The sequence below is a fragment of the Melospiza georgiana genome, chromosome 14 (assembly GCF_028018845.1).
Source record: "Melospiza georgiana isolate bMelGeo1 chromosome 14, bMelGeo1.pri, whole genome shotgun sequence".
Classification (NCBI taxonomy): Eukaryota; Metazoa; Chordata; class Aves; order Passeriformes; family Passerellidae; genus Melospiza; species Melospiza georgiana.
Window position 1 is genome coordinate 1648595 of NC_080443.1, and position 22978 is coordinate 1671572.

At 44.7% G+C, this 22978-nt stretch overlaps 1 protein-coding gene across 1 annotated transcript in view; it reads right to left on the reverse strand.

Annotated features, from left to right (window-relative positions):
- CMTM4 (CKLF like MARVEL transmembrane domain containing 4) overlaps nucleotides 1-22652 on the reverse strand; it is a 28127-nt gene extending 5475 nt beyond the window's left edge. The window contains exons 1-2 of the mRNA XM_058034268.1: nucleotides 22465-22652; nucleotides 5430-5606 (exon numbers count right to left, since the gene is read on the reverse strand). Of these exons, the coding sequence (XP_057890251.1) occupies nucleotides 5430-5606; nucleotides 22465-22650 (363 nt within the window). The 5' untranslated portion in view covers nucleotides 22651-22652. The remainder of the gene's footprint in view (nucleotides 1-5429; nucleotides 5607-22464) is intronic.
- Between the last annotated feature and the right edge of the window lie 326 nt (nucleotides 22653-22978).

The following is a 22978-nucleotide window of genomic DNA, read 5'->3' on the forward strand; positions in this document are numbered from 1 at the left end:
CTGCTTCCTTTCTCCTTTCCAAAATAATTCAAGTGAACAAATGACTCCTGGTCACTTGCTAGTTTATTTGCAAGGATTCTGCTCAGTCCCAGTGGTCCTGCCAGTCCAGCTGAGAGTTTCCAAGGCCATGGATTTGCTCTCTGTCCCACTCAGGGCAGGACAAGGCAGAGGAGATGTTGTAACTCGTGGATGAAGATGGGCTTATGCCAAGAAAAATATTTTATGCTACAAGAGGGCAACGCTTTTGTTCTGGTGTGAAGAGAACAGAAGAATGCTGAAAGCCCCATTCCATGATCCTGTAACCATCCCACACTCTGGTTTCTGAGGGTCCAGGCAGGTTCAGCTCCTGGGTTACAGAGGATGGAAAAGCTGAACTGGTGCTACCAGTGAGAGCTCTGATAACAGAGGGGCCACTGGCACCAGGGCACTGCTGAGATCTTCCTTCCAGGCTGGGACATCACCAGAGCTGCCTCTGACGCAGCACCCACACATCCTCACCCACAGCTCCCCACAGCCTCACACAAAGCTTTAGGAACCATTCAATCAATACTCCTGCCCTTCTGTCCTGTACATCACCCTGCACAAGTGCCCAGGTACTGTTTAAAAGGCAAACTGTGCCACATTGCAGCTGAAACTCGTGTAAACAGAGATACCACATTTACACTGGTGCCTGCTCTTGTCATTTGCTTTCTGAAATCCAAAAGTTTACATCTTGATGGAGATTCAAGTGGCTAAACTGATGTACTCTGGAAGCAAAGCCTGCACATTTCACCAACCTGACAGAAGTCAGTGCCACAATCAGACGCCTGATTTATCTTCCATAGAAGACAGAGCTCAAAGTAACATTTCCTTTTAGTTTTGTTTAGGTTTGCTGGTAGGGGAAACCAGCAAACCTAAACAAAACTAAAGGGAGGGGGAGTGTGGTTATTAATATTTTTTAATTATTATTTTTTAATTTTTTTTTTTTTTACAATGACCTTAATTTTTCCTCCAACCAGTACTTTATTTGCAAGGTTTGGGAACATCTTCCCTTGCTTCTATATGAAGGTGTCAAGTTGAAGGTTACAAACACACCAGTCAGTCCTCTAAACCAAGCACCTCTGGTCGAACTCCCAGAATTTTGTTCTGTTATTAAACACTGTTTGAGTATTTTGCAGTGCAATTAAAAATGGAAACATGGTTCATCAAGCAAAAATAAGTGCTAGGTAGAAAGAACCAAATAAACCCTATGAGCATTAATTGCCATCTCTTTTTTCCCTCGTATATTTACAGTTACCTAGGTAAACACAAGATACACATAAGCACTGCTTCCCCAATAGAAGAGCCCATGAATATAAATTTCAGAAAGTTACTGTCACAAAGCAACAGACCACACCTGCAATAACTACCAAAATATATAATGTTTCTTGTATTTAAAACTCGAGGCTGCATTTATTACAGAGTAACATTTACACCTTGCACCAAACCAGAACAGTCCATGCAGAGCCAAGAGAAAATTAATTCTTACAACTGTTGTTAAACACATAAAATGTTCACTTTTATCCTTAACAGGTACTGCTATTTTGAAAGAAGTAAGTATAAAGGTCAAGGATGACTGACTTAATTTTTCATTCAACAGCTAAGGAAAGCAAAATGTTTTTTTCAAAACAAAATGGGAAAAAATAAATTAAAATATAAATAAAAATCAAGATTGTCCTGTGAAGGACTTTGAGCTATAGCTTTGTAATTATACTGTGCAAGGCAAGGCAGCACAGGACAGTTTTGTCACTCAGTTTTGTCACATGAAATTTTCTGCCGACTCCTTCCAGTGTCAGCTGCTGTGCTACAGAAGGTTTCACTGCTGCAAAAACAGAAAAGAAGCAGCTCTGCAGAGATGATGAAATCAGTGTTCAGGCAGCACAGAACTCCCCAGCTGCCCTGTGTGCTCTAACACACACCTGGGTCCCTGTTTGCTCCCTGGGGCTGAGTCCAGTGGAACTCTGATTTTGTGCTGTGCTCAGCTCTGGGCCTCACTTCTGAGCTGGAAAACTGCAGCCACAACTGGACTCCCAAAATACACTCCATAACTCCAGTGAGTGCTCCAAGAAAATAATTTAAAGCAAAAAATCAATGGTCAAAATGTCTTGGAAGATTTTTTTTTCCCCTATACACTGACAAACAGCTCATTCTACAGACTGATCATGCAATGATTTACATTGGTACTCAGGTAATCAGGTATCCCTTGTCACACAAACTTCCACCCAAGGGACACTGCCAAATTCCAGTGCTCCCAGCTCCCTGGCACCACTGAGGTGTCTCCCTGAGCAGGAGAGAGGATCCCAGACCCAGTCACAGCCCAGGGCAGGATCCCAGGGCAGGATCCCAGTCCCAGTAGCACATCCCAGTGCAGGATCCCAGTTCCAGTTCCAGCTACAGGAACAGATCCCAGGGCAGGATCCCAGCCCAGTTCCAGGAGCAGATCCCAGGGCAGGATCCCAGTTCCAGGAGCAGATCCCAGGGCAGGAATCCCAGCCTAGTCCCAGTGCAGGATCCCAGCCCAGCCCCAGGACTCCAGCACCTTTCCTGCTCCTGCAGGCTGCCAGCTCACACACACCCTTTGGATACCAGACCCTCAGATCTCCCTGTACATCACATGAGAAGCAAATCATGAATTTTAGAAAAAAGAAAAAGATAATTTAGGCAAAGACTAAACTACAGCAGAATTCATTAGCTCTCTCTGAAAGCAACCCTGCCCGAGCTCCTGGTGGAGCAGGAGCTGCTGTGCTCCCCATTCCCCTGGGCCACTCCTGTCTCCCTGCAGAATGGGCTCCCTCTGAGCTCTGAGGCACAAAGGAAATGGAAATTTCCACTGACAGCTTCCCCAGCTTTGGCATTTTTGCATATTATTGATAGTGCTGCACAACACAGACAAGGGGCTGTTCTTTCATCTTGCAGGAACAAACCAGCCCCTCTCCAACACACCCAGACAAGGCTCTTCTCTGCCCTCACCTGCTCCCTGTTTCTTGCATGTTCACCTCAGGAAAATATGAAAATGACTGGCAAGTCTCTAATTAGTATCTAAACAAATATCTTTTCCCCAAATGGCTAGAAAGATACATTTTTTAAAAATTTAGCACCTTTGCATATCTGTTAGATCCTAGTCCATACTCATCCACATTTCATTCTAGCCAGGGACAAGGGACATCTGCCAATATCCACAACACATTGGAAAGAATTCTAATTTTAATAAACTTTTAAAGGAAAAAATCCTGTGTTGGATAATAGCAGATGATGGCCAGGTACTTTCTAATACAGAGGATCATTTGAAAGCAAATGTTTGCAATGGTTCCTAGGAAGAATTGTTATTTTTAAAGAAGGATTTTTTCCTAAATTTAAGTCAGTTGAATTCCTTCAAGCACTGCAACAGCCTCTTCTTCTCACACAGCTTCTAAAAGCAATGCTTGAGACTTTCCATAAGGGAAATATGCATTATAAAGTCATATATATTTTTAAAAGCATGTATCTTGGTGAATTTATACATAAGCAGGGGTGACTTTCTCCTAAGGCACTCAGGGATGTGAAGGACTGTTGTTCAGAAAGCAACTCCTGTAGTAACTCTGTCATATACAGAGGCTGCAAAAGTATAAAAATAACCACCAAAACACAGGGAAGTAATAAATATTGAAAGAGGCAAATAATGTATGAACATACATTTAAATTGTAAAAAATAAAATGCCAAAAAAAGCAAAAGGAAAAAAAAGTCAGCCAGAACCCTACATTCTTAAATTTCTTACTAACTTGGCCAAAGTAATGTCCCACAGGTGTTTTATGAGCAAGCTTTGATCCCTCACTCTGTACTTGCAGGAGCAGAAACAGCTGTAGAATCACAGAATGGTCCCAAACACTCTGAATACCGAAGGTAATCTCCCACTCCTGCCAGAGAAACAGTCCCAACTGTTTGTTAAAATCCAATAGTCATAAATAAAAATTAAATCTAATCAGATTGCTGAAATCTGTAAGAAACACCGGGAAGCAGGATGGTCTCATCAGTGCAACAAGCCGCCAGCTCAGCTCCCTCCTCACTTGTGGGGAGCCCTGGTGCAAGGACGGGAGCAGCGCCTCATCCCCAGGGCCCAGCTCACAGAAGGAGCCTCGGGAGCTCCAGGCAGACTCCTGCTGCCTCTGGTGTGCCGTGAGAGCTGAGCCAAGCCCTGCAGGGACCCCAGGGCCCTCTGCCTGATCCCCACCTGCTCTCACTGCTCCAGGGCCACCGAGGCTGCAGAGCGCGGACACTGCTCAGAAACTGAAACACTTTATAAAGCAAAACAAAGAAACCCCAAAGCACAACTGACTGGATTTTTAACCCCACCCCTTCCCCAAAACATCTCCCAACAGGTGCTATGCAGGCACAATTGATGCCACCACAAAGGGATCATTTCTGGACAGTTCAGGCACACAACACCTTATCTATCCACCAAGCACTCCTAGAAGGAGTTCATCAACTGACTGTGCAGCCCCAGGGTAGAAGGGATCACCTCATTCCACATTCCAGTCTCAATTTAACCAAGTCATTTAGGCTGAGAAACTAAGCAAACTGCTACATTAATAAATTACGTTTTAAATTTTTTTTTAAAACCACACAGAAGCCTAAAAACCTCTGGGACTCTGACAGTACTTGCAAAATTACTGTTATAACACAGAACACTGGCACAACTGTATCTGTACTGTCCCAAGAAGTTGGTATAAATATTGCCCTTGAAGCTGACAGATCTTTTGCTAGTGACTTAACATGCTGATTTTGTGACCTGTGTTTATGCAACCCAGTCTGAAAGTTTAACTCAGAATACAGCACGAAAATAGAGACATGTACAAAAGGAATGTGCACCACCAGCAGTTCTCTTCCTAAAACTCCTCATATCTGAGAACAGATTAAGCATTGCCAGTTAATGTTTAATAGTTAGGTGTGTAGGCAATACAAAACACCCAATTTTCACAGAAAGCACTTAATTTATACACTACTGCCCAATGATTATATTAGTCTATGTAAGAAAATATATGTAGCAAATTTGTCCTAATATAAAAAACCCCCAGGTTAAGAGAGAACAACATTCTGCTGTAAATCAGCATCTGTCAAAGTTAAATAACTACAGGCTGCATTTTTATCCACTTCACCCACACAGCATAATTGCTGGCATTAGCAGAAGCTTGTCCTCCCAAAGACAATCTACCAGAACACGATTTTAGTTCTATTAGTGCAGTTTAACTTGCCATATTTCACAGCTCATTCTGCTGATAGCATTCAAAATAAATGTAAGTAAAATGTATACTTTACCCAGCATAAAGAACACTCATACACAATACTAAACAACAGGAGAAAGCAAAGCCCAAAGACCAAACTTAAACCAGATTTGCAGCTATTTTTAACCCAGTGAGGATTCAAATGAACTTACAGTGAGATTCCAGTTGATCTGGGGTATTCTTGTGTGGAGGCTGAGACTGAACAAAATCAGGAGAGCGCCGGTGACCACGAGAGCGCTGCAGCTGACGAACTCAAAGAAGTAAAGGCCCTCGCAGGGGGAGCATTCCATTATGGTCTCTATGCAGATGAACGCCGTCAGCGCCAAAAGCTGCGAAGAAAAACAAGTGGGGAGAAAAAAAATAAATAGATTTGCACATCTTGAAAGTAGCCACAAGTATTCCTGACATTTCCATTGGGAACACGATCGGTTTACGCTCAGGAATGTGTGATTTCAGTTTACAACAGGGCACTGTGCAGGGAGCAAAAACAAAAGCAAAGTAGTGTATGATTTTCTGGATTTGTCCCATTCAACAATGAACACTTGAGCACTTTTACAAGGATTCTAACATCAAAATGACTAAGACACCCCAAAAAAAGCATGAAACCCTTGCAGGCCACTGGCTTAACATGCAAACAGCACCTCAAACATTTTATTACATTTTTTACTCATGATACACTATTCCAAAACGAGAAGATGGAATGCATTTGTCAACCTCAAACACAATTACAGAGTATTAATGTTGTGTGATTTTGAAAGACATGTCAATAAAGATTATTACTTAAAATTCACTACCAATTGAGATCTAAATCGATTCAAAACAGAACGGATTCAGGATTTCTACCACTCTCCAAAAATGCCTGCCTTTTTCACATTTATCATCATCAGTACACTGTATTTCATATAAAAACACATTTTATCATTCCTTTATAGCACAATAAAACAAGCAGCTAAGAGATGAAGGAAAATCCCCTGGTGCTGCAATCACAAATAGGGAACTGGGATAATGACAGGTCACTCTAAATTCAGAGGATGAATTAACACGTGTGCACTCTGATTTCAACAAGAGTTGAATTCACCATTCAGGACAAAACCCTAACACTTGCTGTACTTGAAAATAAAGTTTGCCCAGTGGATAAAAGTAAATATATCCCCCCAGAGGCCAGTGCCAGGCAGCAGGGACAGCTGCCACCACCATGGGACAGCACGGGCACACCGTGGGCACACAGCTCTCACACCACGCCTGAAGCAACTGCATGGATGGTTTGGGGGTTTTTTGTTGTTTTGTTGGGGTTTCTGCGTTTTCCAGGACAAGCAAGGAAGGCCTTAAGAATGTTTTGCTTTGGTTTGCAAGACAACCACCCCCATCCACCCACTGACATTTTTTAGAAAGAATTCTCTTCTTGCTGTGCCACAAAATTCTGTGGAGGCTGCAGTAAGCACTTCAATCTGAGGATGAGGAACTAAGGGAGATTCTTTCCTCAGAGCCAAATACTCAACAATCTGAATGTGTTGCACAAACATAAGTTTAGAATTGACAGAAGCCAGGATAAAAACCAATTTCTGCTAAATCCTTCTTTGCCAATGTCAGTGTTTTGCAAATGCACCTCCTTCAACACTCTTTATGCTTCATCCATTGGTTTGTCTTCGCCTCCCACAACAAAACTTGCAAAATGAAGAAAGAGGATTTTGAAAGAAGTAACCAAGAAAGCATTTTTGCCACTAACATGAGCAGTAATTCTAAGAAAAGGACAATACCCCTCATGCTCATTTGCCACATACTTCAGAATACAGCAGAAAATGTAAATTTAAAACCAGATTAAAACTCAACCAAACTGCTTTAATAAAAAACTCACACTTGGTTGGAAAGCCTCTCACAGTTCACTTAGCACATGTTCATTAAAGACAGCAGATGCCACACTAATTTCTGTCAGCTAACAGAGAAGGCCAATTCACATCAAACAAATTCTCAATGGATACTCAGTGATTAAACACTTCAGATTTTATCTTTGACATTGAATAGCCTCAGAAAGAAAGATCATGTGTGAAATGGAATAGTCAGAATCAAAGCAGAATCAAAGTAAAGCCATGATTTCAGCAATGACACACATACCAAAAAATTACTGTCCAGACACAGCCTCATTTTAAAGTATTAGCATGTCATGAAGTTCATCTTCTGTGTGAACACAAGCCTCAAAACTGAAGATGACACTGAATGCAATTTTTAAAAAAGCTTTAAAAACCAATCTTTGCTCTTTCAAGAAGGATCACACATTAATGCTAAATGTTAGCCAGCAAAATTTCTACTTCTAGATTCTCCAATATAATAAAGTTTCTGTTTTTCTTGACACTATTTTTAATGTATTATGGCACTTGTAATCTTTTGTTTTCTTTTAAAAGGTATGGTTCTGCAATATTCTCTAGAAATACTGCAGTACAAACCCCAAATATTAGGTTAATTTTCTGAAAACATGAACAACTCTGAATTGTGCCACCCACATTAGGCTGAAGGAGCCAAAATCTCTGACTATAAGGTGCTGCACAGGGCACCAATTCTGGTTTTGCTGATAAACTTTGACACTGACTCTTCTCCACACCAGGCAGCATTGCTTCTTCAAGGCCAACACACCCTTCCTGGCTTGCAAAGCTCTAAAGAGACCAAAGAGTTCCCTGCAAGCAGCATTAGAAATTAATTATGTACTGAAGAGGCACTTGGAGCAATGAACTCAAATAATCCCGTGTTATTCACATATTCCCAAGCCCAGAATTAATAACCTCCAGAGCAACTCTATATTTAGATTTCATTTTATCCCTTAAGAAACTATAATATACATTTACCTGTGACACACTTTTATAAGAAAAAACCCTTAGCTGTGTACACTTAGGTGTGACTCAACCCAAAGCATTTCAAACGCAAGTAAAGGTGTGCCATCAGTTTAGGATGTTCAGCAGCAGCAGCAGCCTGGGGTGTGCAGCCCAAGTCCACTGATAAATTCACCAGAGAGGCTGGGAGAAAACCTCAGCTGCTCCCCTGTCTGATGGAGGGAGACAAGAAAAGGACAATAGCCCCATACAAAATGTTTATTTCTATCTCTTTGGTACTTCAGAGAGATTACAACTAGATCTGTTAGCATTTTTCTTGCAATAAAAATTTATGTTCCCCTTCTCAAAGTCTGTCCATGCTGCCAGTGCCACAGACACTTCCTCCTGCCACTCCTTTCTCACAGCAAAGCCATGGCAAAACACGAAATCCACATTAATCACTTCATCAGAAACTTCCTTTTTCTAATCACAATAGAAATCTCAATCCTCAATACAAAATATATTCTCTTTAAAACATCAGGATAATCTTGTCCTCCTACACATTTAGAAACTTGCCTGAAGCATCCTCCCAGCTTGCAGTTACAAGTTACATGAAACTTCAATAAAACATACTTACTATCACTTTCACTGCCATTCACCCAGAGAGGAACCTACCTTTGTTTCCAATAAAACTGCTCAGAACACAAGAAATGAAAGTGAAATACACAAGGTTGATTCCACAGCCCCATGACTTAGAGATCTTAAAAGTGTTGTGCACATGCGGCCACACGAACCAAAGCTGCTTCTCAAGGGCCAGGGCTCCTCCAGTGAGAGAGGAATCATTTAAAAATCCCACAGCTGCAGCTCCAAGGCTGGCTAAAAACCCCCACAAAACCAGGGGAACAGCACAGTATCAGAGCACAGGTCTTGGCCAACAGATACACCGTGACATTTGTCCAACACAGGAGGCAACCCCCACTTTCAAATCACACATCTTTTCATAGTTTGGGGGGGATGAGATTTGACATGTTTTTCCACAAGCAGAAGTTTCAAGGCTGGTTTACCAGGGAAAAATGAGAAGTTGAATGTGGTGGAAATCTCCTCTTACATGAATTACTGCTCTCCCCCACAAATAACACAGCTACAGCTTTCTTGGGCCAAGGCAAGAGAGAAAGTTTTCTCTGATGGACAAAACAAACCTTTCCATCTGTTTTTTCTCTGCACCAAGTATTCTGAGAGCTCTCTATTCCACTCTAATTCCTCCAACACTCTAACATTTGTGTAGCCCTCTTTTAAATCCTTGCCTTTTTTTAGCAGTTGCTTTTGGTTTCTCTTCCACTTCCACTCTTCTTAGAGTAAGTACAGTGAATATTGCATTAAAACTTTGTCATAACAGAAACATCTGCTAATTCTGGATGCTGAGGTCCATGCAGAGCTATCCCAGGCCAGCTGCAGTAAAGCACCTTTCTCCGGGGTAAGGATGTGGTGAACAAAGCAGCTCAGCAGGAACGAGCTGGGCTCAGGTGAGCTGAGGAAAGGTTGGGCTCTGCCAGCGTGGGCACTGCAGAGCTGTGCTGGGACAGAGCATCCCTGCCCTGCATCCCCCTCTGCCACCACCACAGCCCACACAAGGAGGAAAAAGCCCCAGGCAAAGGGTTAAACAGGATTTGTGCTCCCAATGATGCCATTTTGTGCTTTCAGCCCTGAATAAAGTGCCAATGGGGCGATTCCTGCACTGAGCCCCCAGAGCAGCTCCAGGAGCCACCACAATTCAGGGCCACCAATTCCTGAGAGAGCCTCTGCTCCCGGATCCAGTGTCCTTGGAGTCAGTCACGCCAGCCTCCACCACCACAGCAATCCATCCCAAATTCCCTGCAAAAGGAGAAGGGTCCTTAATGAAGAAATCATCCGCCCCAGGGCTATGTAAATGGCTCATATTTACATCACTTTCCTGGCAACACAGGCACACCAGACACCAAACACTCTCTTTCCCAAAATGGAGAAGACCTGCTGTGACAGGTATCAACGCTGCAAAAGAACTTTTTCGGAGGTTGCTAATGGTTTCTTTTTCCCGTCAGAATATGTTGTGCTATATTTTTGAGGAAAATAATCAAAGAACTTTGCACGAAAAATAAAAAAAGGACAGTTCTGCAATGAAAACAAAGTAAAAAATGAGTTTTCCTGTTTATCTAAAACACTACCACAGAAAGCCTTATTGTGTGGTTAAATGACATAATTACGCATGATTTCCAAAAAGCCACAAAATGGTCAGCATTTTTTCTGCTTGAAAAATACCCACAGAATTTTAGAAAGAATGTCACACTAGCAAGACATTTTTACATCCAGACTGTTTAAATTAATGGTACAGCAGAATTCACATGCACAAAATAGGGAGGAATATATTGCTTTTACACCGCTCAAAGTATCTGAAGACTTTGAACTTTCTGGAATTAAAATCTAGATTTATTGTTCTCATTTCCTTGGCCCAGCAGCCCCAACTTTATGCATGAAACGAAGTGGGTCTCATTCCTTGCAAAGCACATGCATTCCCCACATCTGAAACAGCTGGCACAGATATGAATATTTGGGATCACACGGCTCAAACGCAGTCCTGCTCCTCCAGCAGGAAATCATCTTTCACCCTAAGCAAAAAATGACTGATTTCCCTCCTGCTCTGCATCCTCAAGGCTCCATGGAAAGTGTTATTAACTCTGGTAAGAGGCTTCAAGGGGCCTTAAATCACAAAGGAGCATTAAAATTTCCCTGCAAGACAGAAAGTTTAGGAAAACAACACTTACCAGAAAGGGAAGCTTAAGCACCACCAGTGATTCAGCACTCTAAAACTAAATTGTGCTCTGAAGGCACAAACAACCAAACCAAGCCAGAGAAATTCAACCAGGCCTCCCAATTCACCTCTGATCTGGTTTTGCTGGTGATGGCAGAAATAAAAGCAGAAAATATGAGTTTCAGATCATCACTGCACCTCTAGTGTTGTACACAGTGCTGCAAAGTTTTCATTATTTCTCAGTTCACTTTTGGCTGTAATGTGGAAAAACTCCAGTGCAATAAATTTGTGGAATCTTTACTAAATCAGCTGATCTTCTGCCACCTCCAGCAGTTTTCTATAACCCTAAGATTCAGCTACTGCAGACTTCCCCTTCTCAGTGCAGGCAGAGGACCGATTCTAAATACAGAACATATTGTTGAGACCTGAAACATTTTGGTGGTGTATTAGGAGAAAGGGTCATATTTTAGAGTGAGGGTAATCAACACCCAAAATCAACAACAGAATGATGGTTTTTCCAAAGCATTTGTGACATCAAAATGAAGGCTTATTCTAAAAAAAAATGAATTGAACTACAGTGAATAGAAGAAATTCTCAACTGGCTAAACCAGAAATGCATCAATTCTTAAAGTGAACTTAATCATAGAATCTAGAACAAAAAAAGCTACAGACATGATGTGGTGACTTATTTCCTGCTAACTGCATTAGTACAGAGTTTTGTTATTGCTTGGACACACTTATACAACAAACATTCTTATCTGCTAGATAAATGCAAAACCAATTCCAGCTCAAGTACCATTAAACACACAGCAGGTTTTGACAGATAAAACAAATACAGTTCTTCCTAAGAAAACAAAAGCAATGAACCCCCCCGCAAGTCTGATTTAGATGCATTTTAGGTTTTATCCAACAAGCCGCTGACCAAACCAACCACTGAACAGCATCTGAAGCCAAGGCACACTGCACGGAGGTTTTTGTTTTAGGCACATGACATTTCCCCACTGAAATCTGAATGAGATTCAAACAAACCTTCCAGATTAGACAAAAACGAATGTAGTGCCACCTGTCCCATAAACAAAAGCCCATTAACAGTTTTTTAGCAACCCCACCCTACAGGAAGGTTCATTTGAAGACCACAGGGAGAGCCATGCTTTAAACAAAGCCAAACATAACTGGTTTCTCCCACCAATTCCTCTCCACAGGAACCTGTGCTTCCAGTCCCCAGAAACTAAAATCCTTGTGTAGCACAAATCAAAATATTTTCATAAGCAACAGGTCCTTCAAGACAATAATGAACAAAATCTCAACACACAGTCTCACATTTTTAACTTTCCCATTCATATTCTGCATGAATCACTTTATTCCTGAACAACCCAGCAAAGTGAACAACTCATAAATGGAAAGGTTTATTTTGTATTTAGAGTACATGAATTCTGCCAATGGCCACAGTGAGTGTCATCAAACAGAGAAACTAAAGGAGGTAGATGGTTCTTTACCTGTTTTTCGATACCAGAGGCTCAATTTTCCCCTTCACTGTCTCGTGCTCATTCTGGCAGCACCTACAAGCAGATTTTTCAGCCATTCTAGGTCCCAAGCCCCCCAGCTGGTCTGTCAGCGATGCTCCTGGTGCCAGGCAGGGCAGGCTGCTCAAGGCAGCTGCAATTCTGCTCAGTGCCCCTGCCTGCCCCGGGGCAGAGAGGGACCCCAGCCCGGGGAGCTCTGCACACAAACCAACCCCTGCAGCCTCACAACAGGGCTCCAGGTGCTGACAACAACCATAACTAAGCACTCACACAACAGCCAGGGGAAGTTCTTCAACAGCAGCATTACCCAGCTAGGTTTCTTCAAGTCTAATTTTATCACAATCCGACCAGCATTTGCATATCGTGTTCTTCAGCAAGACAGGCAAAAATAGGTCAAAGAAACCATCGTACATTTCTTTGGTGCCACGCTGAATGTAATTCTGTATGCACTGAGTCATCTGCATCTTCCCTAGCCACTGCCAGCTGCAAGTAGTGGGGGCAGAAGGAAGAATAAAATATTTTCCCATTAGTCCCATTTGCTGCTATAGTCCTACTCATGCAGGTTTTACCACAATAGTTACACAAAGTAAAAACTGGCTACAGGTAAAAAAATGGGAGACTAAATCCAGCTGAACTGCTCCGTTAGCATGCCTCACTTTCAGGCACCAAAGCAGGGAAATAAAACCTTCCTTAAAAATCAGTGAAAAAACCCTGTCAGTGTCACAGACTAATTTAATAGTTAGTGCCACTGAAGCCAGCAGAGTCCCCAGTTTTGTACCAGCACTCATGAGCTGGCAGTAACACCCGTGTGGGTCACTCAGCAGAGCATCTCTGCTCTAAGTATCACTGTGCTTAACAAAAGGTTTCCTCTGCTCTCAGGAGGCCCCTCCAGTGCAGCCCCCACCTCTCCCTGCCCCGTGCCCTCTCCATCCACTTCTGGCACCTTCCATTAAGGCAGGCTGTAAGGAAGCAGAGCTCATCACAGCTTTGCCATTTAAACAAAATGGGCAGATAAAACTGTCCTGTTCCTGTCTCAGGGCTGCACACACACACTGCTGGAATACAGCACATCACTGACATCCCACTTGTGTGATTTTTAAATAAAGTACAAATAATCCCTATTGCCTCACCCATGAGGATTCTCTGTACAGCTCTTAAAAAAGAAAAAATCAATACTTCTGAACTGGCTTCATGCTCCCATCCATGTTCACAGGCCAGCCTGTGCTGGAAACCTGTCCAGTCAAAACAATATTAAAACACAGTAAATATGGTAACAAATAGATAAATTAAGTAATTTATTAGTTTTAAGAAGGTATAATTATAAAATTTGTCAAGTATTGGGTCTGCACAGCCTCTAGTTTAAGTAGCCTGTTTGGCTATTTTAAAAAGTGGAAGTTTTGTTTCATCACTATCAGAATCTCTCTGTATCCTTTAAAATCCCGTTTAATCCCAACTATGAGTAACCATCAAACATCCCACAAATACTGAGACAAGAAAGGAATTTTAATGAGAATTTTAATCTTGACTGTTTAGTCAAGAACTTAAAGCAGTCCTAGGGAATCCACTGCAGTTCCTCGGGTTTGTTTTTGCTGAAAGGAAATGGTGCAAAATGTCCCTGCAATCCCAAGGCTCCCAAGGCTGCAACCCCACGGCCCCCGTGGATGCCATGCCTTAAAAGGCAAAAAGAGCCCGGACACCCTGGGGAAGGAGAGCTCACACAGGAGATGGGGCCAGGACACACAGAGCCCTGCCAGCCGCACCGGGACGTGCTGGACAGACAGACAGACTGACACAGGGGCAGCACAGACTGACACGGGGGCAGCATAGACAGACAGACACGGGGGTGCAGGACAGACTGACACAGGGGGGAAGGACAGACACAGGGGGGCAGGACAGACTGACAGACACAGGGGTGTAGGACAGACAGACAGACACAGGGGGCAGGACAGACAGACACAGGGGGGCAGCACAGACAGACAGACACAGGGGGGAAGGACAGACAGACACAGGGGGCAGGACAGACAGACACAGGGGGCAGGACAGACAGACACAGGGGGGAAGGACAGACAGACACAGGGGGCAGGACAGACAGACAGACACGGGGGTGTAGGACAGACAGACACAGTGGGTGCTGGACAGACAGACAGACACAGGGTGCTGGACAGACTGACACAGGGGGGCAGGACAGACAGACACGGGGGCAGGACAGACTGACACAGGGGGTGCTGGACAGACAGGTTGCAGGACAGACAGACAGACAGACATGTGCAGGACAGACAGGCACTGGGGTGCAGGACAGATGGACACAGGGGTGCTAGACAAACAGGTTGCAGGACAGACAGACAGACACACGGGTGCAGGACAGACAGACACTGGGGTGCAGGACGGACTGACACAGCTGCACCACAGCAATTCCAAATGTTACTAATTACAGCAGCACCTCTGCTTCAAATATCACCGTGCTTACAAAAGGTTTCCTCTACATTAGATAAAAGTTTCTAAGCATTAAATGCAACAATTAGTTTCGTTCAGAAGAGCTTGCCATCAAACTAATTAAGCTAATTAATCTACTCACGACATTCAAGTGGCAGTATCAGTCTCTAGCACGAAAGTCATTTCTAGCATGAAAATAATTTCCTGAGACAGAAGTTACTACAGATTTTTAAAGACTTGGAGAACTTAAGCATTTAATAATATTCACAACCATGCTCGTTGCTTTCTTGCCACAAGTACTTCAGTTCAAAAATGTACAAAAGTACAGAAAATTCCTAATATGGAAATGGCTGTAGTCAATTCATAAAATAATTTGGAAAAAAAGGGTCAGACCTGTTCTGAGCAATGCTGTATCAGTGGCAGATGTGCAGCATTTGGAAATGCCCTGGGTGAGCCTCAGTGACAGCCACAGCAGAAGCACAGGACATGTTCCTGCTCCTTCTCCTGTTCCTGCTGGGCTTTCAGGCTCTCCTGAATGAAGCCAACATCCCCAGCCAGGTCAGCTCACTGCAGATATGAGCTAAAGTCAATTTAAAGACATGCAAGCATCACCACCTGAATGTCAAGTTACACATTACCAGAAGTTTAACTGGATGCTGGAACGCTTGTCTGGGTGAAAATGCATCATATTCTTCCACAAGTTAAAGCATTACACAGCAGAGCCTTAATTACAGCTCATTAGACACCACAGCCAGGAATGTGACACTCTGAGTTGCAGTTCCCAGTTCAATCTGCACAGAGGGACATTAAACCATCAGAGGATCTGTGCCCACCCGAGCCCCTCTGTGGGCTGTGAGTGGCCTCTCACTCTGGGGACAGCTACACCAGCTCCAGGACCTCTCTGCCCATTGCCAGCAATATTTCTGACCCAGCTGTTCTCTACTCATGGCCAGGTGTTCTCACACCCATTCCACAGCAGGTTGATGTTGTCCAGCCTTTGCTTCCCTCCTCCCACAGTCTGGAGTTATTGGCACAAGTTCCAGGGAAACCTAAACATCACTTCCACGTTCTGGAAGCAACTATTCAATTCATCTGAGAATTAGGTGACTTTAAAAAAAAAAAAATAAGAATGTATTCTTAATTGCAGGTCTAGTAAGTGGCGACTTTAGCACTAGAGAACAACAGCAGCTGACCCATTGGTAAGATGATGCCCTGGAGTGGCTGCCTAGAACAGGGGCTGGACAAGGTTAAGAGAATAAAAGTAGGTTTTTATTAAAGACCTTCAAAAGGCACATTTTGGGCAGTCAAAAGCCTCTGGGAGGGGAGGGGCTACACCCAAGATGGACAATGGAGTTTTTCAGAGAATTGTAAAGTTTGGTCCATTCACACATCAGGGGTTAATCCTCCAATTGCAGCTTCAGGTAATGAAGTGATATTCCCCCAGTTTCCTCCCTTCCAAATCACTTTTGTTTGTACTTTTCAGGGCCTGAGGCTGCAGGGTTTCAGGCCTAAAGGAATTGTTTTGTGTGACCAAAACATGAAGAGAGTTAACGAACACTCTATATGGAGTCTAAACACTAATGCAATACAGGATTTGAAAAATACAAAAGCTAAAATCCTGAGGCATCAAGATGTCTCTTCACTGTGCATTTAGTTTTCTTTGTACACAAAATTTCAGTACAAAATTATTTGTCAAGGTCCTGAAGCAAGAGGGATTTTGATGAAATGCAACTTTGAGCACAGGATGATGGTGGCTACTGGAAAGTGTGCAAGTTGATTTTGCAAAACAATGCACCAACTCTCACCACAAGTAACAGATTCCTCCAACACTGATTATGTTACAACCTCTTAAATTTCTAGTCCTTGTCTTTCTTATCTCAAGATGATAACTAAATCACTAGGGAGCCTCATCAACAAAAGATATCACCAGAAACATTACAAGAAGTAAAGATAGCTTTCCAATTATTAATACCATGAGAACTGCATTAGTGTAGTGCATCTATTACTATTGCACTGGTTCATTATGGAAGGGAAAAAATACAGCATACTTGGTACAGACATAGTAGGAATTTCTTCAGAAATCGGAATTTAAAAACTATCCACCATCTTAAGAGGGAAATTAGCAGGAATCTGGAGTTTACTGGCAGGAAGATATGCCATGGCCAGATGGTAGTTATGAGACACCATGAAAGAAACCAAAACCCATTCACCTTTCTGTGGGAAGACAGACACAGTGATTTCTTTAGTTGTTCACAGAAACAATAAAAAGCAAAGCTAAACAGAATTATCTTACTATTCTTCCACAGTAAATATTAGGATAAAAATGCCACCACACACCAATGCAGATCCACAACATTTAAAGATAAATCATTCTGAAGAAAAGCCAAGAGTTTCAGAGGCACTGAAGAAGACACCTGAAAACCATTTCTAAGCATATTTGTGCATTACGAATTTGCTCCTGTCAATATGAGATAACAGCCTTTTTCTAAGAGCAAATACCAGAGATCACCACGTGGGAAGGTGTGGTACCCCCACATCTTCTGAACCAGCAGCTACAAACGCCACCGAAAACCAAAGCTCAGCACATGCTGAATTAACATCCAGTGACAGAAACCCAAACTCCACCACAGGCAGTGCCAAAGCCATCTCCCTTCACTCACACCGAGCCAGTGAAGCTCCCTGACTGCAGATGGCAGCTCCCTGCTCCAGCCACCCATTCCCACCAGGAATCACACCCAGAGCACGGCGGGGCCAAAGGAGCAGCCAGGTCACACAGGCCTCAGATGGGACACGTCGCACACAGGGGGGAGCTGGGGGCTCCATCCAATCCTCCCCTCCAGCTGAGATGCTGGGCTCCAGACACAAGAAGAAAGCAGTAACTAAATATGAGATTAATGAACACCTCAGAATAGCTTTCAACCAGATTCCAATAGTCAGCAATTAGCTTATTCCTTGGAACATGAATGTTATTACCTTAATTTTCCAATATAATTAACAATAAGAATTCTCAACAGTCTTATTACCCGTGTAGGCACGCATTCCTGACTTTTAAATTTTGTTTTCTTCATCTCAACAGAACCTGACAGCCCTGAGCTCCACTGTAGTCCTGGCCTCTGCAACCCATTTCTGAATCTGGAAATGTATAATGACAGCAAGCCACAAAACAACTTTTTTTCAACGCACAGCTACTCTCCACCAATGAAGACAGAACTTTTTATTCTGAAAACTATGAACATCTGAGCTGCTATTCCCAGCAGATTTCATTTAGCTCAAACTGCTGCCTCCCCTGGCAATATCAAATGCTACAGACAAGAAGACAAGAGCAAGAAAGCAGTGAGACTTCCCAGGGCACTCATCAGCATCTCCAGCTCAGAGACCTCCCAAGCAGAAGTATTATCTTCTTTAAAAGGAATCTCTGATGGATTTCTGTAGCATTTGGAACAAGCACACGAGGAGAAGAATGTCTGGGGCTGTCTGAGCCACAGAAGCCATCACCAGCCACCACAAATGCCATCCACCCTCCCAGCCAGCACATGCTGAGGGGTTTCTGCTCCTGCTGCTCTGTGGTCCCAGGTGGAGCATTCCTATCTGCTGCCCGTGCCACGGGAACTGGCCAGGCACAGCTCCTCACACCCAGCTGCTGAGGGTGATGCATGTTACCTTAAATCAGGCGACGGGAACTGGCCAGGCACAGCTCCTCACACCCAGCTGCTGGAGGTGATGCATGTTACCTTAAATCAGGCGACAGGAACTGACCAGGCACAGCTCCTCACACCCAGCTGCTGAGGGTGATGCATGTTACCTTAAATCAGGCGCCTGTGCAAACCCGGCAGGGCTACAGTGAGAGCCAACCAGGCTTGCAACAGGATCCTGCCTGGTTTTCCTTCCCTTCAAGCCTATGCACAGCCCACCCCCAAAAACACCCAGCAGCAAAGGGCAGCCACGACCAGCCACGGGAATCTCAGTAGGAAATGTGTCTATGCCCAGCCTTAATGACAGTAAGGTACTTGAAGGTGCAGAATTACAATAACCAAGGAAAAATAATAATAATAATAATGCATTTGGAAAAGCTGAAAACTAAAATGAAGAGGCAGGAAAAAAAGCAGACAGTCTCATCTAAAATGAAAGTATTTCCAGCAAAGAGGAGGTACCTCCCAACCAGCTGATCTGCTTGGCATGACAGAATGGGCCCCTCCTGACTCCCCACACTAAACATCTCTTTTCAGCAAGCACACTCACGAGAGACTGTCCTTAGGAGATTCAAGGGAATGGGGAGAAAGTACTGAAATAAAACGAATCATTTGAGGACATCCATAGCAAAGTTTTCCAGTGATACCCATTTCATCATCGTACAGCAGTCTCTGTGGGAAGTATTAAAGCCCTCAAAAGCATGAGAAACAAATTCATGCCAGAAAGAAACGAGAATAAACTCTAAAGAACATTCCTGCTCTGCTCTCCAAGGACGGCCACCTCTCACTCCTTCCATGAGAAAAGGTACTGCTCCTTTTAAATGCCAGGAGGTCAATGGAGACAACCTCTCCAAAGGAAAAACATTTCTTTGGTTAGCACACAAATGCACTGGGCTGTCCCTGACGTCCCTTCCGAGATCAAAGTCCCATCAGAACAAAACCAAAAGCACAAAGCAAACACGAAGGCTGCAAGCTGCCTTTAAGTACTCTCCCCTTTATTTCCCTTGGTGCCCTTTGTGTGTCGCTTCCCCCCTGCCTGGGGACACCCTCAGGCGTCAGGAGCCCTGACACTCCTTGTCTGACCCGGTCCAACACTCCCCACCCTGCTCCAAGCTGCAGGAGCCCACGGCTGCAGCCCCGGTGTGGATGGATGCTCCCTCACAGATCCTGGCACACACACAGCTATTTCAACAGAAATACACAGACACAGCTAAAGGCTTCCTTTCTGAAACGCTCACCTGCCTGGCAATAGCACTGTCAGAATCAGGGAAGTCGTTTCAAGGCTAAGCTGTTCCACATGGGCCCTTTCCCTTGCTCCCTCACTGCTATTACTGACCGCTGGCCATAAAGAGGAGATGGAACCCCTCAATTGTAGTTTTCCAGTCTGCAACCAAATCTAAACTTAGCAAAAACCAAAACAAGGCTGAGAAATAAGCTGCACAATAACACACATGAAACATCATCATAACCCGTTACACTGGTGCCCCTCCAAAGGACACTTTGTGCATATTGTCTTGAAACATTAATGAGTTAAAACTATTGTCCCCTCTAGCAGCACTTACACTACTCCATATGCCTACAATGTCATCATGGTTTACCCCCTTGCAACAACCCCTTTATTTGAATCCATAAAGATAAATCTACAACAAATTAACAGAGCCTTACACCTATTTTAAGTGATGTGGGGTTTTCCCTGTTCCCTCTGTTTTTGACAGTCAAAAATGGGCATTTGGAAGCAGGGCCATGCAAGCCACAAAGAGCAGCAGTTTTCCTTCCCTCAGCACCACAGGGCAGTTTGTGGGAAGCCCTTCAACCAAAGATTAGAACAAGCAGCAGCAATGTCTGCCTCGAGCTGATATTTTGCCTGTCAATCACAAATATATTTTAAGACAAATCCTGATGCTAAATGAAGCACATGCATTGTAATCTTTCCTGTAACATTCTTTTTTACTATAATACACTTAGAGACTTCTATCTTAACCAATACTTGCATTTTTCCTTTCTGTAATGTTTATTTGAGTGCCAGGAGTTCCTTCTTGTTTTTAAGAGATAGAGTTCTACACCACAGACTTTGTTACGTTTTGGTTCCTACAGTACTTTTGTAAAGGCATTATTGAATATTGTAATTGCAATAATTATACTTGGCAAATAAGCAACCTAAGTACACAGTGGAATGTGCTCTCTCTCCTTTCTTTTCCAACACTGCTCAGTTTTCCATTGGTTTGCAAATGTCAGAAGTCTGCTCTTCCATTACCATGAATGAGGAGTTTTTCTGAGTACAAGTACCCGGGCTGAGGTGGTGCACAGCCTTCCACCCTACACTAACCAACCTTATTTCTATTTAACTGCTGCCCCTCTGCATTCATACACCCCTGGGAACCACATGCAATAGCTCAGATCATTCTTGTGAAATTGGCACAAAGCACAGCTCAGCTCCTCTCAAAACACTGCTCTGCAAGTACCAATGTCCCCAAGGACGGACTGAGAGCAGCAGTGTCTCTGTGTCTTGGTCCAGGGACAAGGAAACCTCTCTAACTCCAGCAGAGCGTGGTTTTCCCCCATCTTTCTTTACATGACTTAAAAACTTATGAGGTGTACTCCAAGCATCTTTGGGATTTGTTCCAAGCAAGTCAGATTTAATAACAAAGGATTCGGTTACGATCAGTAATTAGTCATTTTAATGACAAGTTTTTAACAAGACTTGCCATGGTTATTAGCGTGCTGCCGAAAGGATCTGCAGTAGGAACTGAAACAAAAATCCCGAGGGCGGATTATTTCAGCGTATCAGGCAGCACCAGCCCAGGATTTCCACCACATGGACAGTTTTTAACAGCTCGAAGACAGGTAGATGTTGCAGAGCGATGACAGATCCCTTGGCTCCAGTCCTGAACACACACACACCGCACACCCTGCTGGTCCCTGGTGTTCTACTGGGCTCACACGCTCACTGCTACCACTCGCAGAGCACAGATCCTGCCCTGCGCCGAGGAGATGAGATGGAAACAAATCACACTTCCAAAGCCTGGATTGTACTGGGCATTCATAAAAAATGAACTCATCACCAGAGGCCTCTATAAACCTGCGTGCAGCTGAAGCCAGGATAGTTCCAATGTGTTTTTCATGAAACCTGTATGTGCAAGTTTTGCCTTGTACTAACCAGCAGTGGTTTTAAATGCCAAAGTTATAAATACGAAATATTAAAATGTTTCTAGCATCACACTTCTCAAAGAACTTGTTTAAGTTACAAGAATTTGCAGCACCCTGTAAGAAATTACTTTAAAATCTCTTTCAAGGTGATTATCATTTGCATAAAGCACCTCTTTTCCTAAGATCCTGAAAAACACATTTGTTGATTTAAAAAACATAAATATCATAGTGAAATGGAAAGCTGATCAGATGAAGGCACTGGCAGCACGGAAACTGCTGAAATGCTTCGGTGTTTATTACGCGTTTCACTGCTGGGGTGGTCCGAGCCTTGCACGGGCTCCATCAAACTGAACCAGCCCAGGTGTCCAAAGTACACGAACGAACCCAGCTCACGTTTAATTTCCCAATACAAAACCTCACGTTTGGTGTTCGGGGTTTTTTTAAGGGTTTCTTTCTTTTTACTCGGTGCACTTAGGAGAACTTCGGCCCGCTAAGGGCAAAGCAGGCGAGCGAGGGCTCTGCGAGCTCCGCACCCAGCACCGGGCGGCTCCCGGGGGGAACGGCGGAGGCTGCCCCGGGCCCCGGGCCGCAGGGAGGAACGGCGGAGGCTGCCCCGGGCCCCGGGCCGCAGGGAGCGGGGTCGGAAGGCGCGGTGCTGGCACGGAGCCGCCGTGCCGCGCTGTGCCGGCCCCGCAGCGGCTCTCTGGGCACACGGCCCCGGTGGATCGCGCTCCCGCGGCCCCGGCAGCGCCGCACGGCCCGGCCGGGCCCGCCCCTCACACCGCCCGGCTCCCCGCCGCGGTACTCACCACCTCGGCCAGCTTCAGCCTGCCCAAGGTGCCCCGCAGGTAGTCCAGGTCGCAGCGCAGGCCGCCCAGCCCGCGGCGCTGGCTGACGGGCTCCGTGGTGGGCTGGTAGGGGCTGCTGGCCGCCGAGATCATGGAGGCGCTGGACGCCTCGCCGTCGAAGCCTTCCAGGTCATCGCCGTTCCTCATGGTGCCGGTGCTGCCGGTGCCGCCGGGGGGTGGCCGCGGGCTCCGGGCCGAGCGCCGCGCTCAGCTAAAGCAGCGAGGGCTGCATGGCCGCCCCGCGCCCGCCTCAGGCGCTGCGGTGCGGGGAGCGCCCGGGCAGCATCGCGCGGAGCGGGGCCGCGCTGCCCTGCGGAGAGGCGCGGAGCGCTGCCCCGGTGCGGTGCGGAGAGGCGCGGAGCGCTGCCCCGGTGCGGTGCGGAGAAGCGTGCAGGGTGTGCGGAGCGGAGCTGCCCTGTCCCGATGCGAAGCCGTGCTCCGGCCGGGGGCGCGCAGCTCTGAGCGCCGCAGCCCG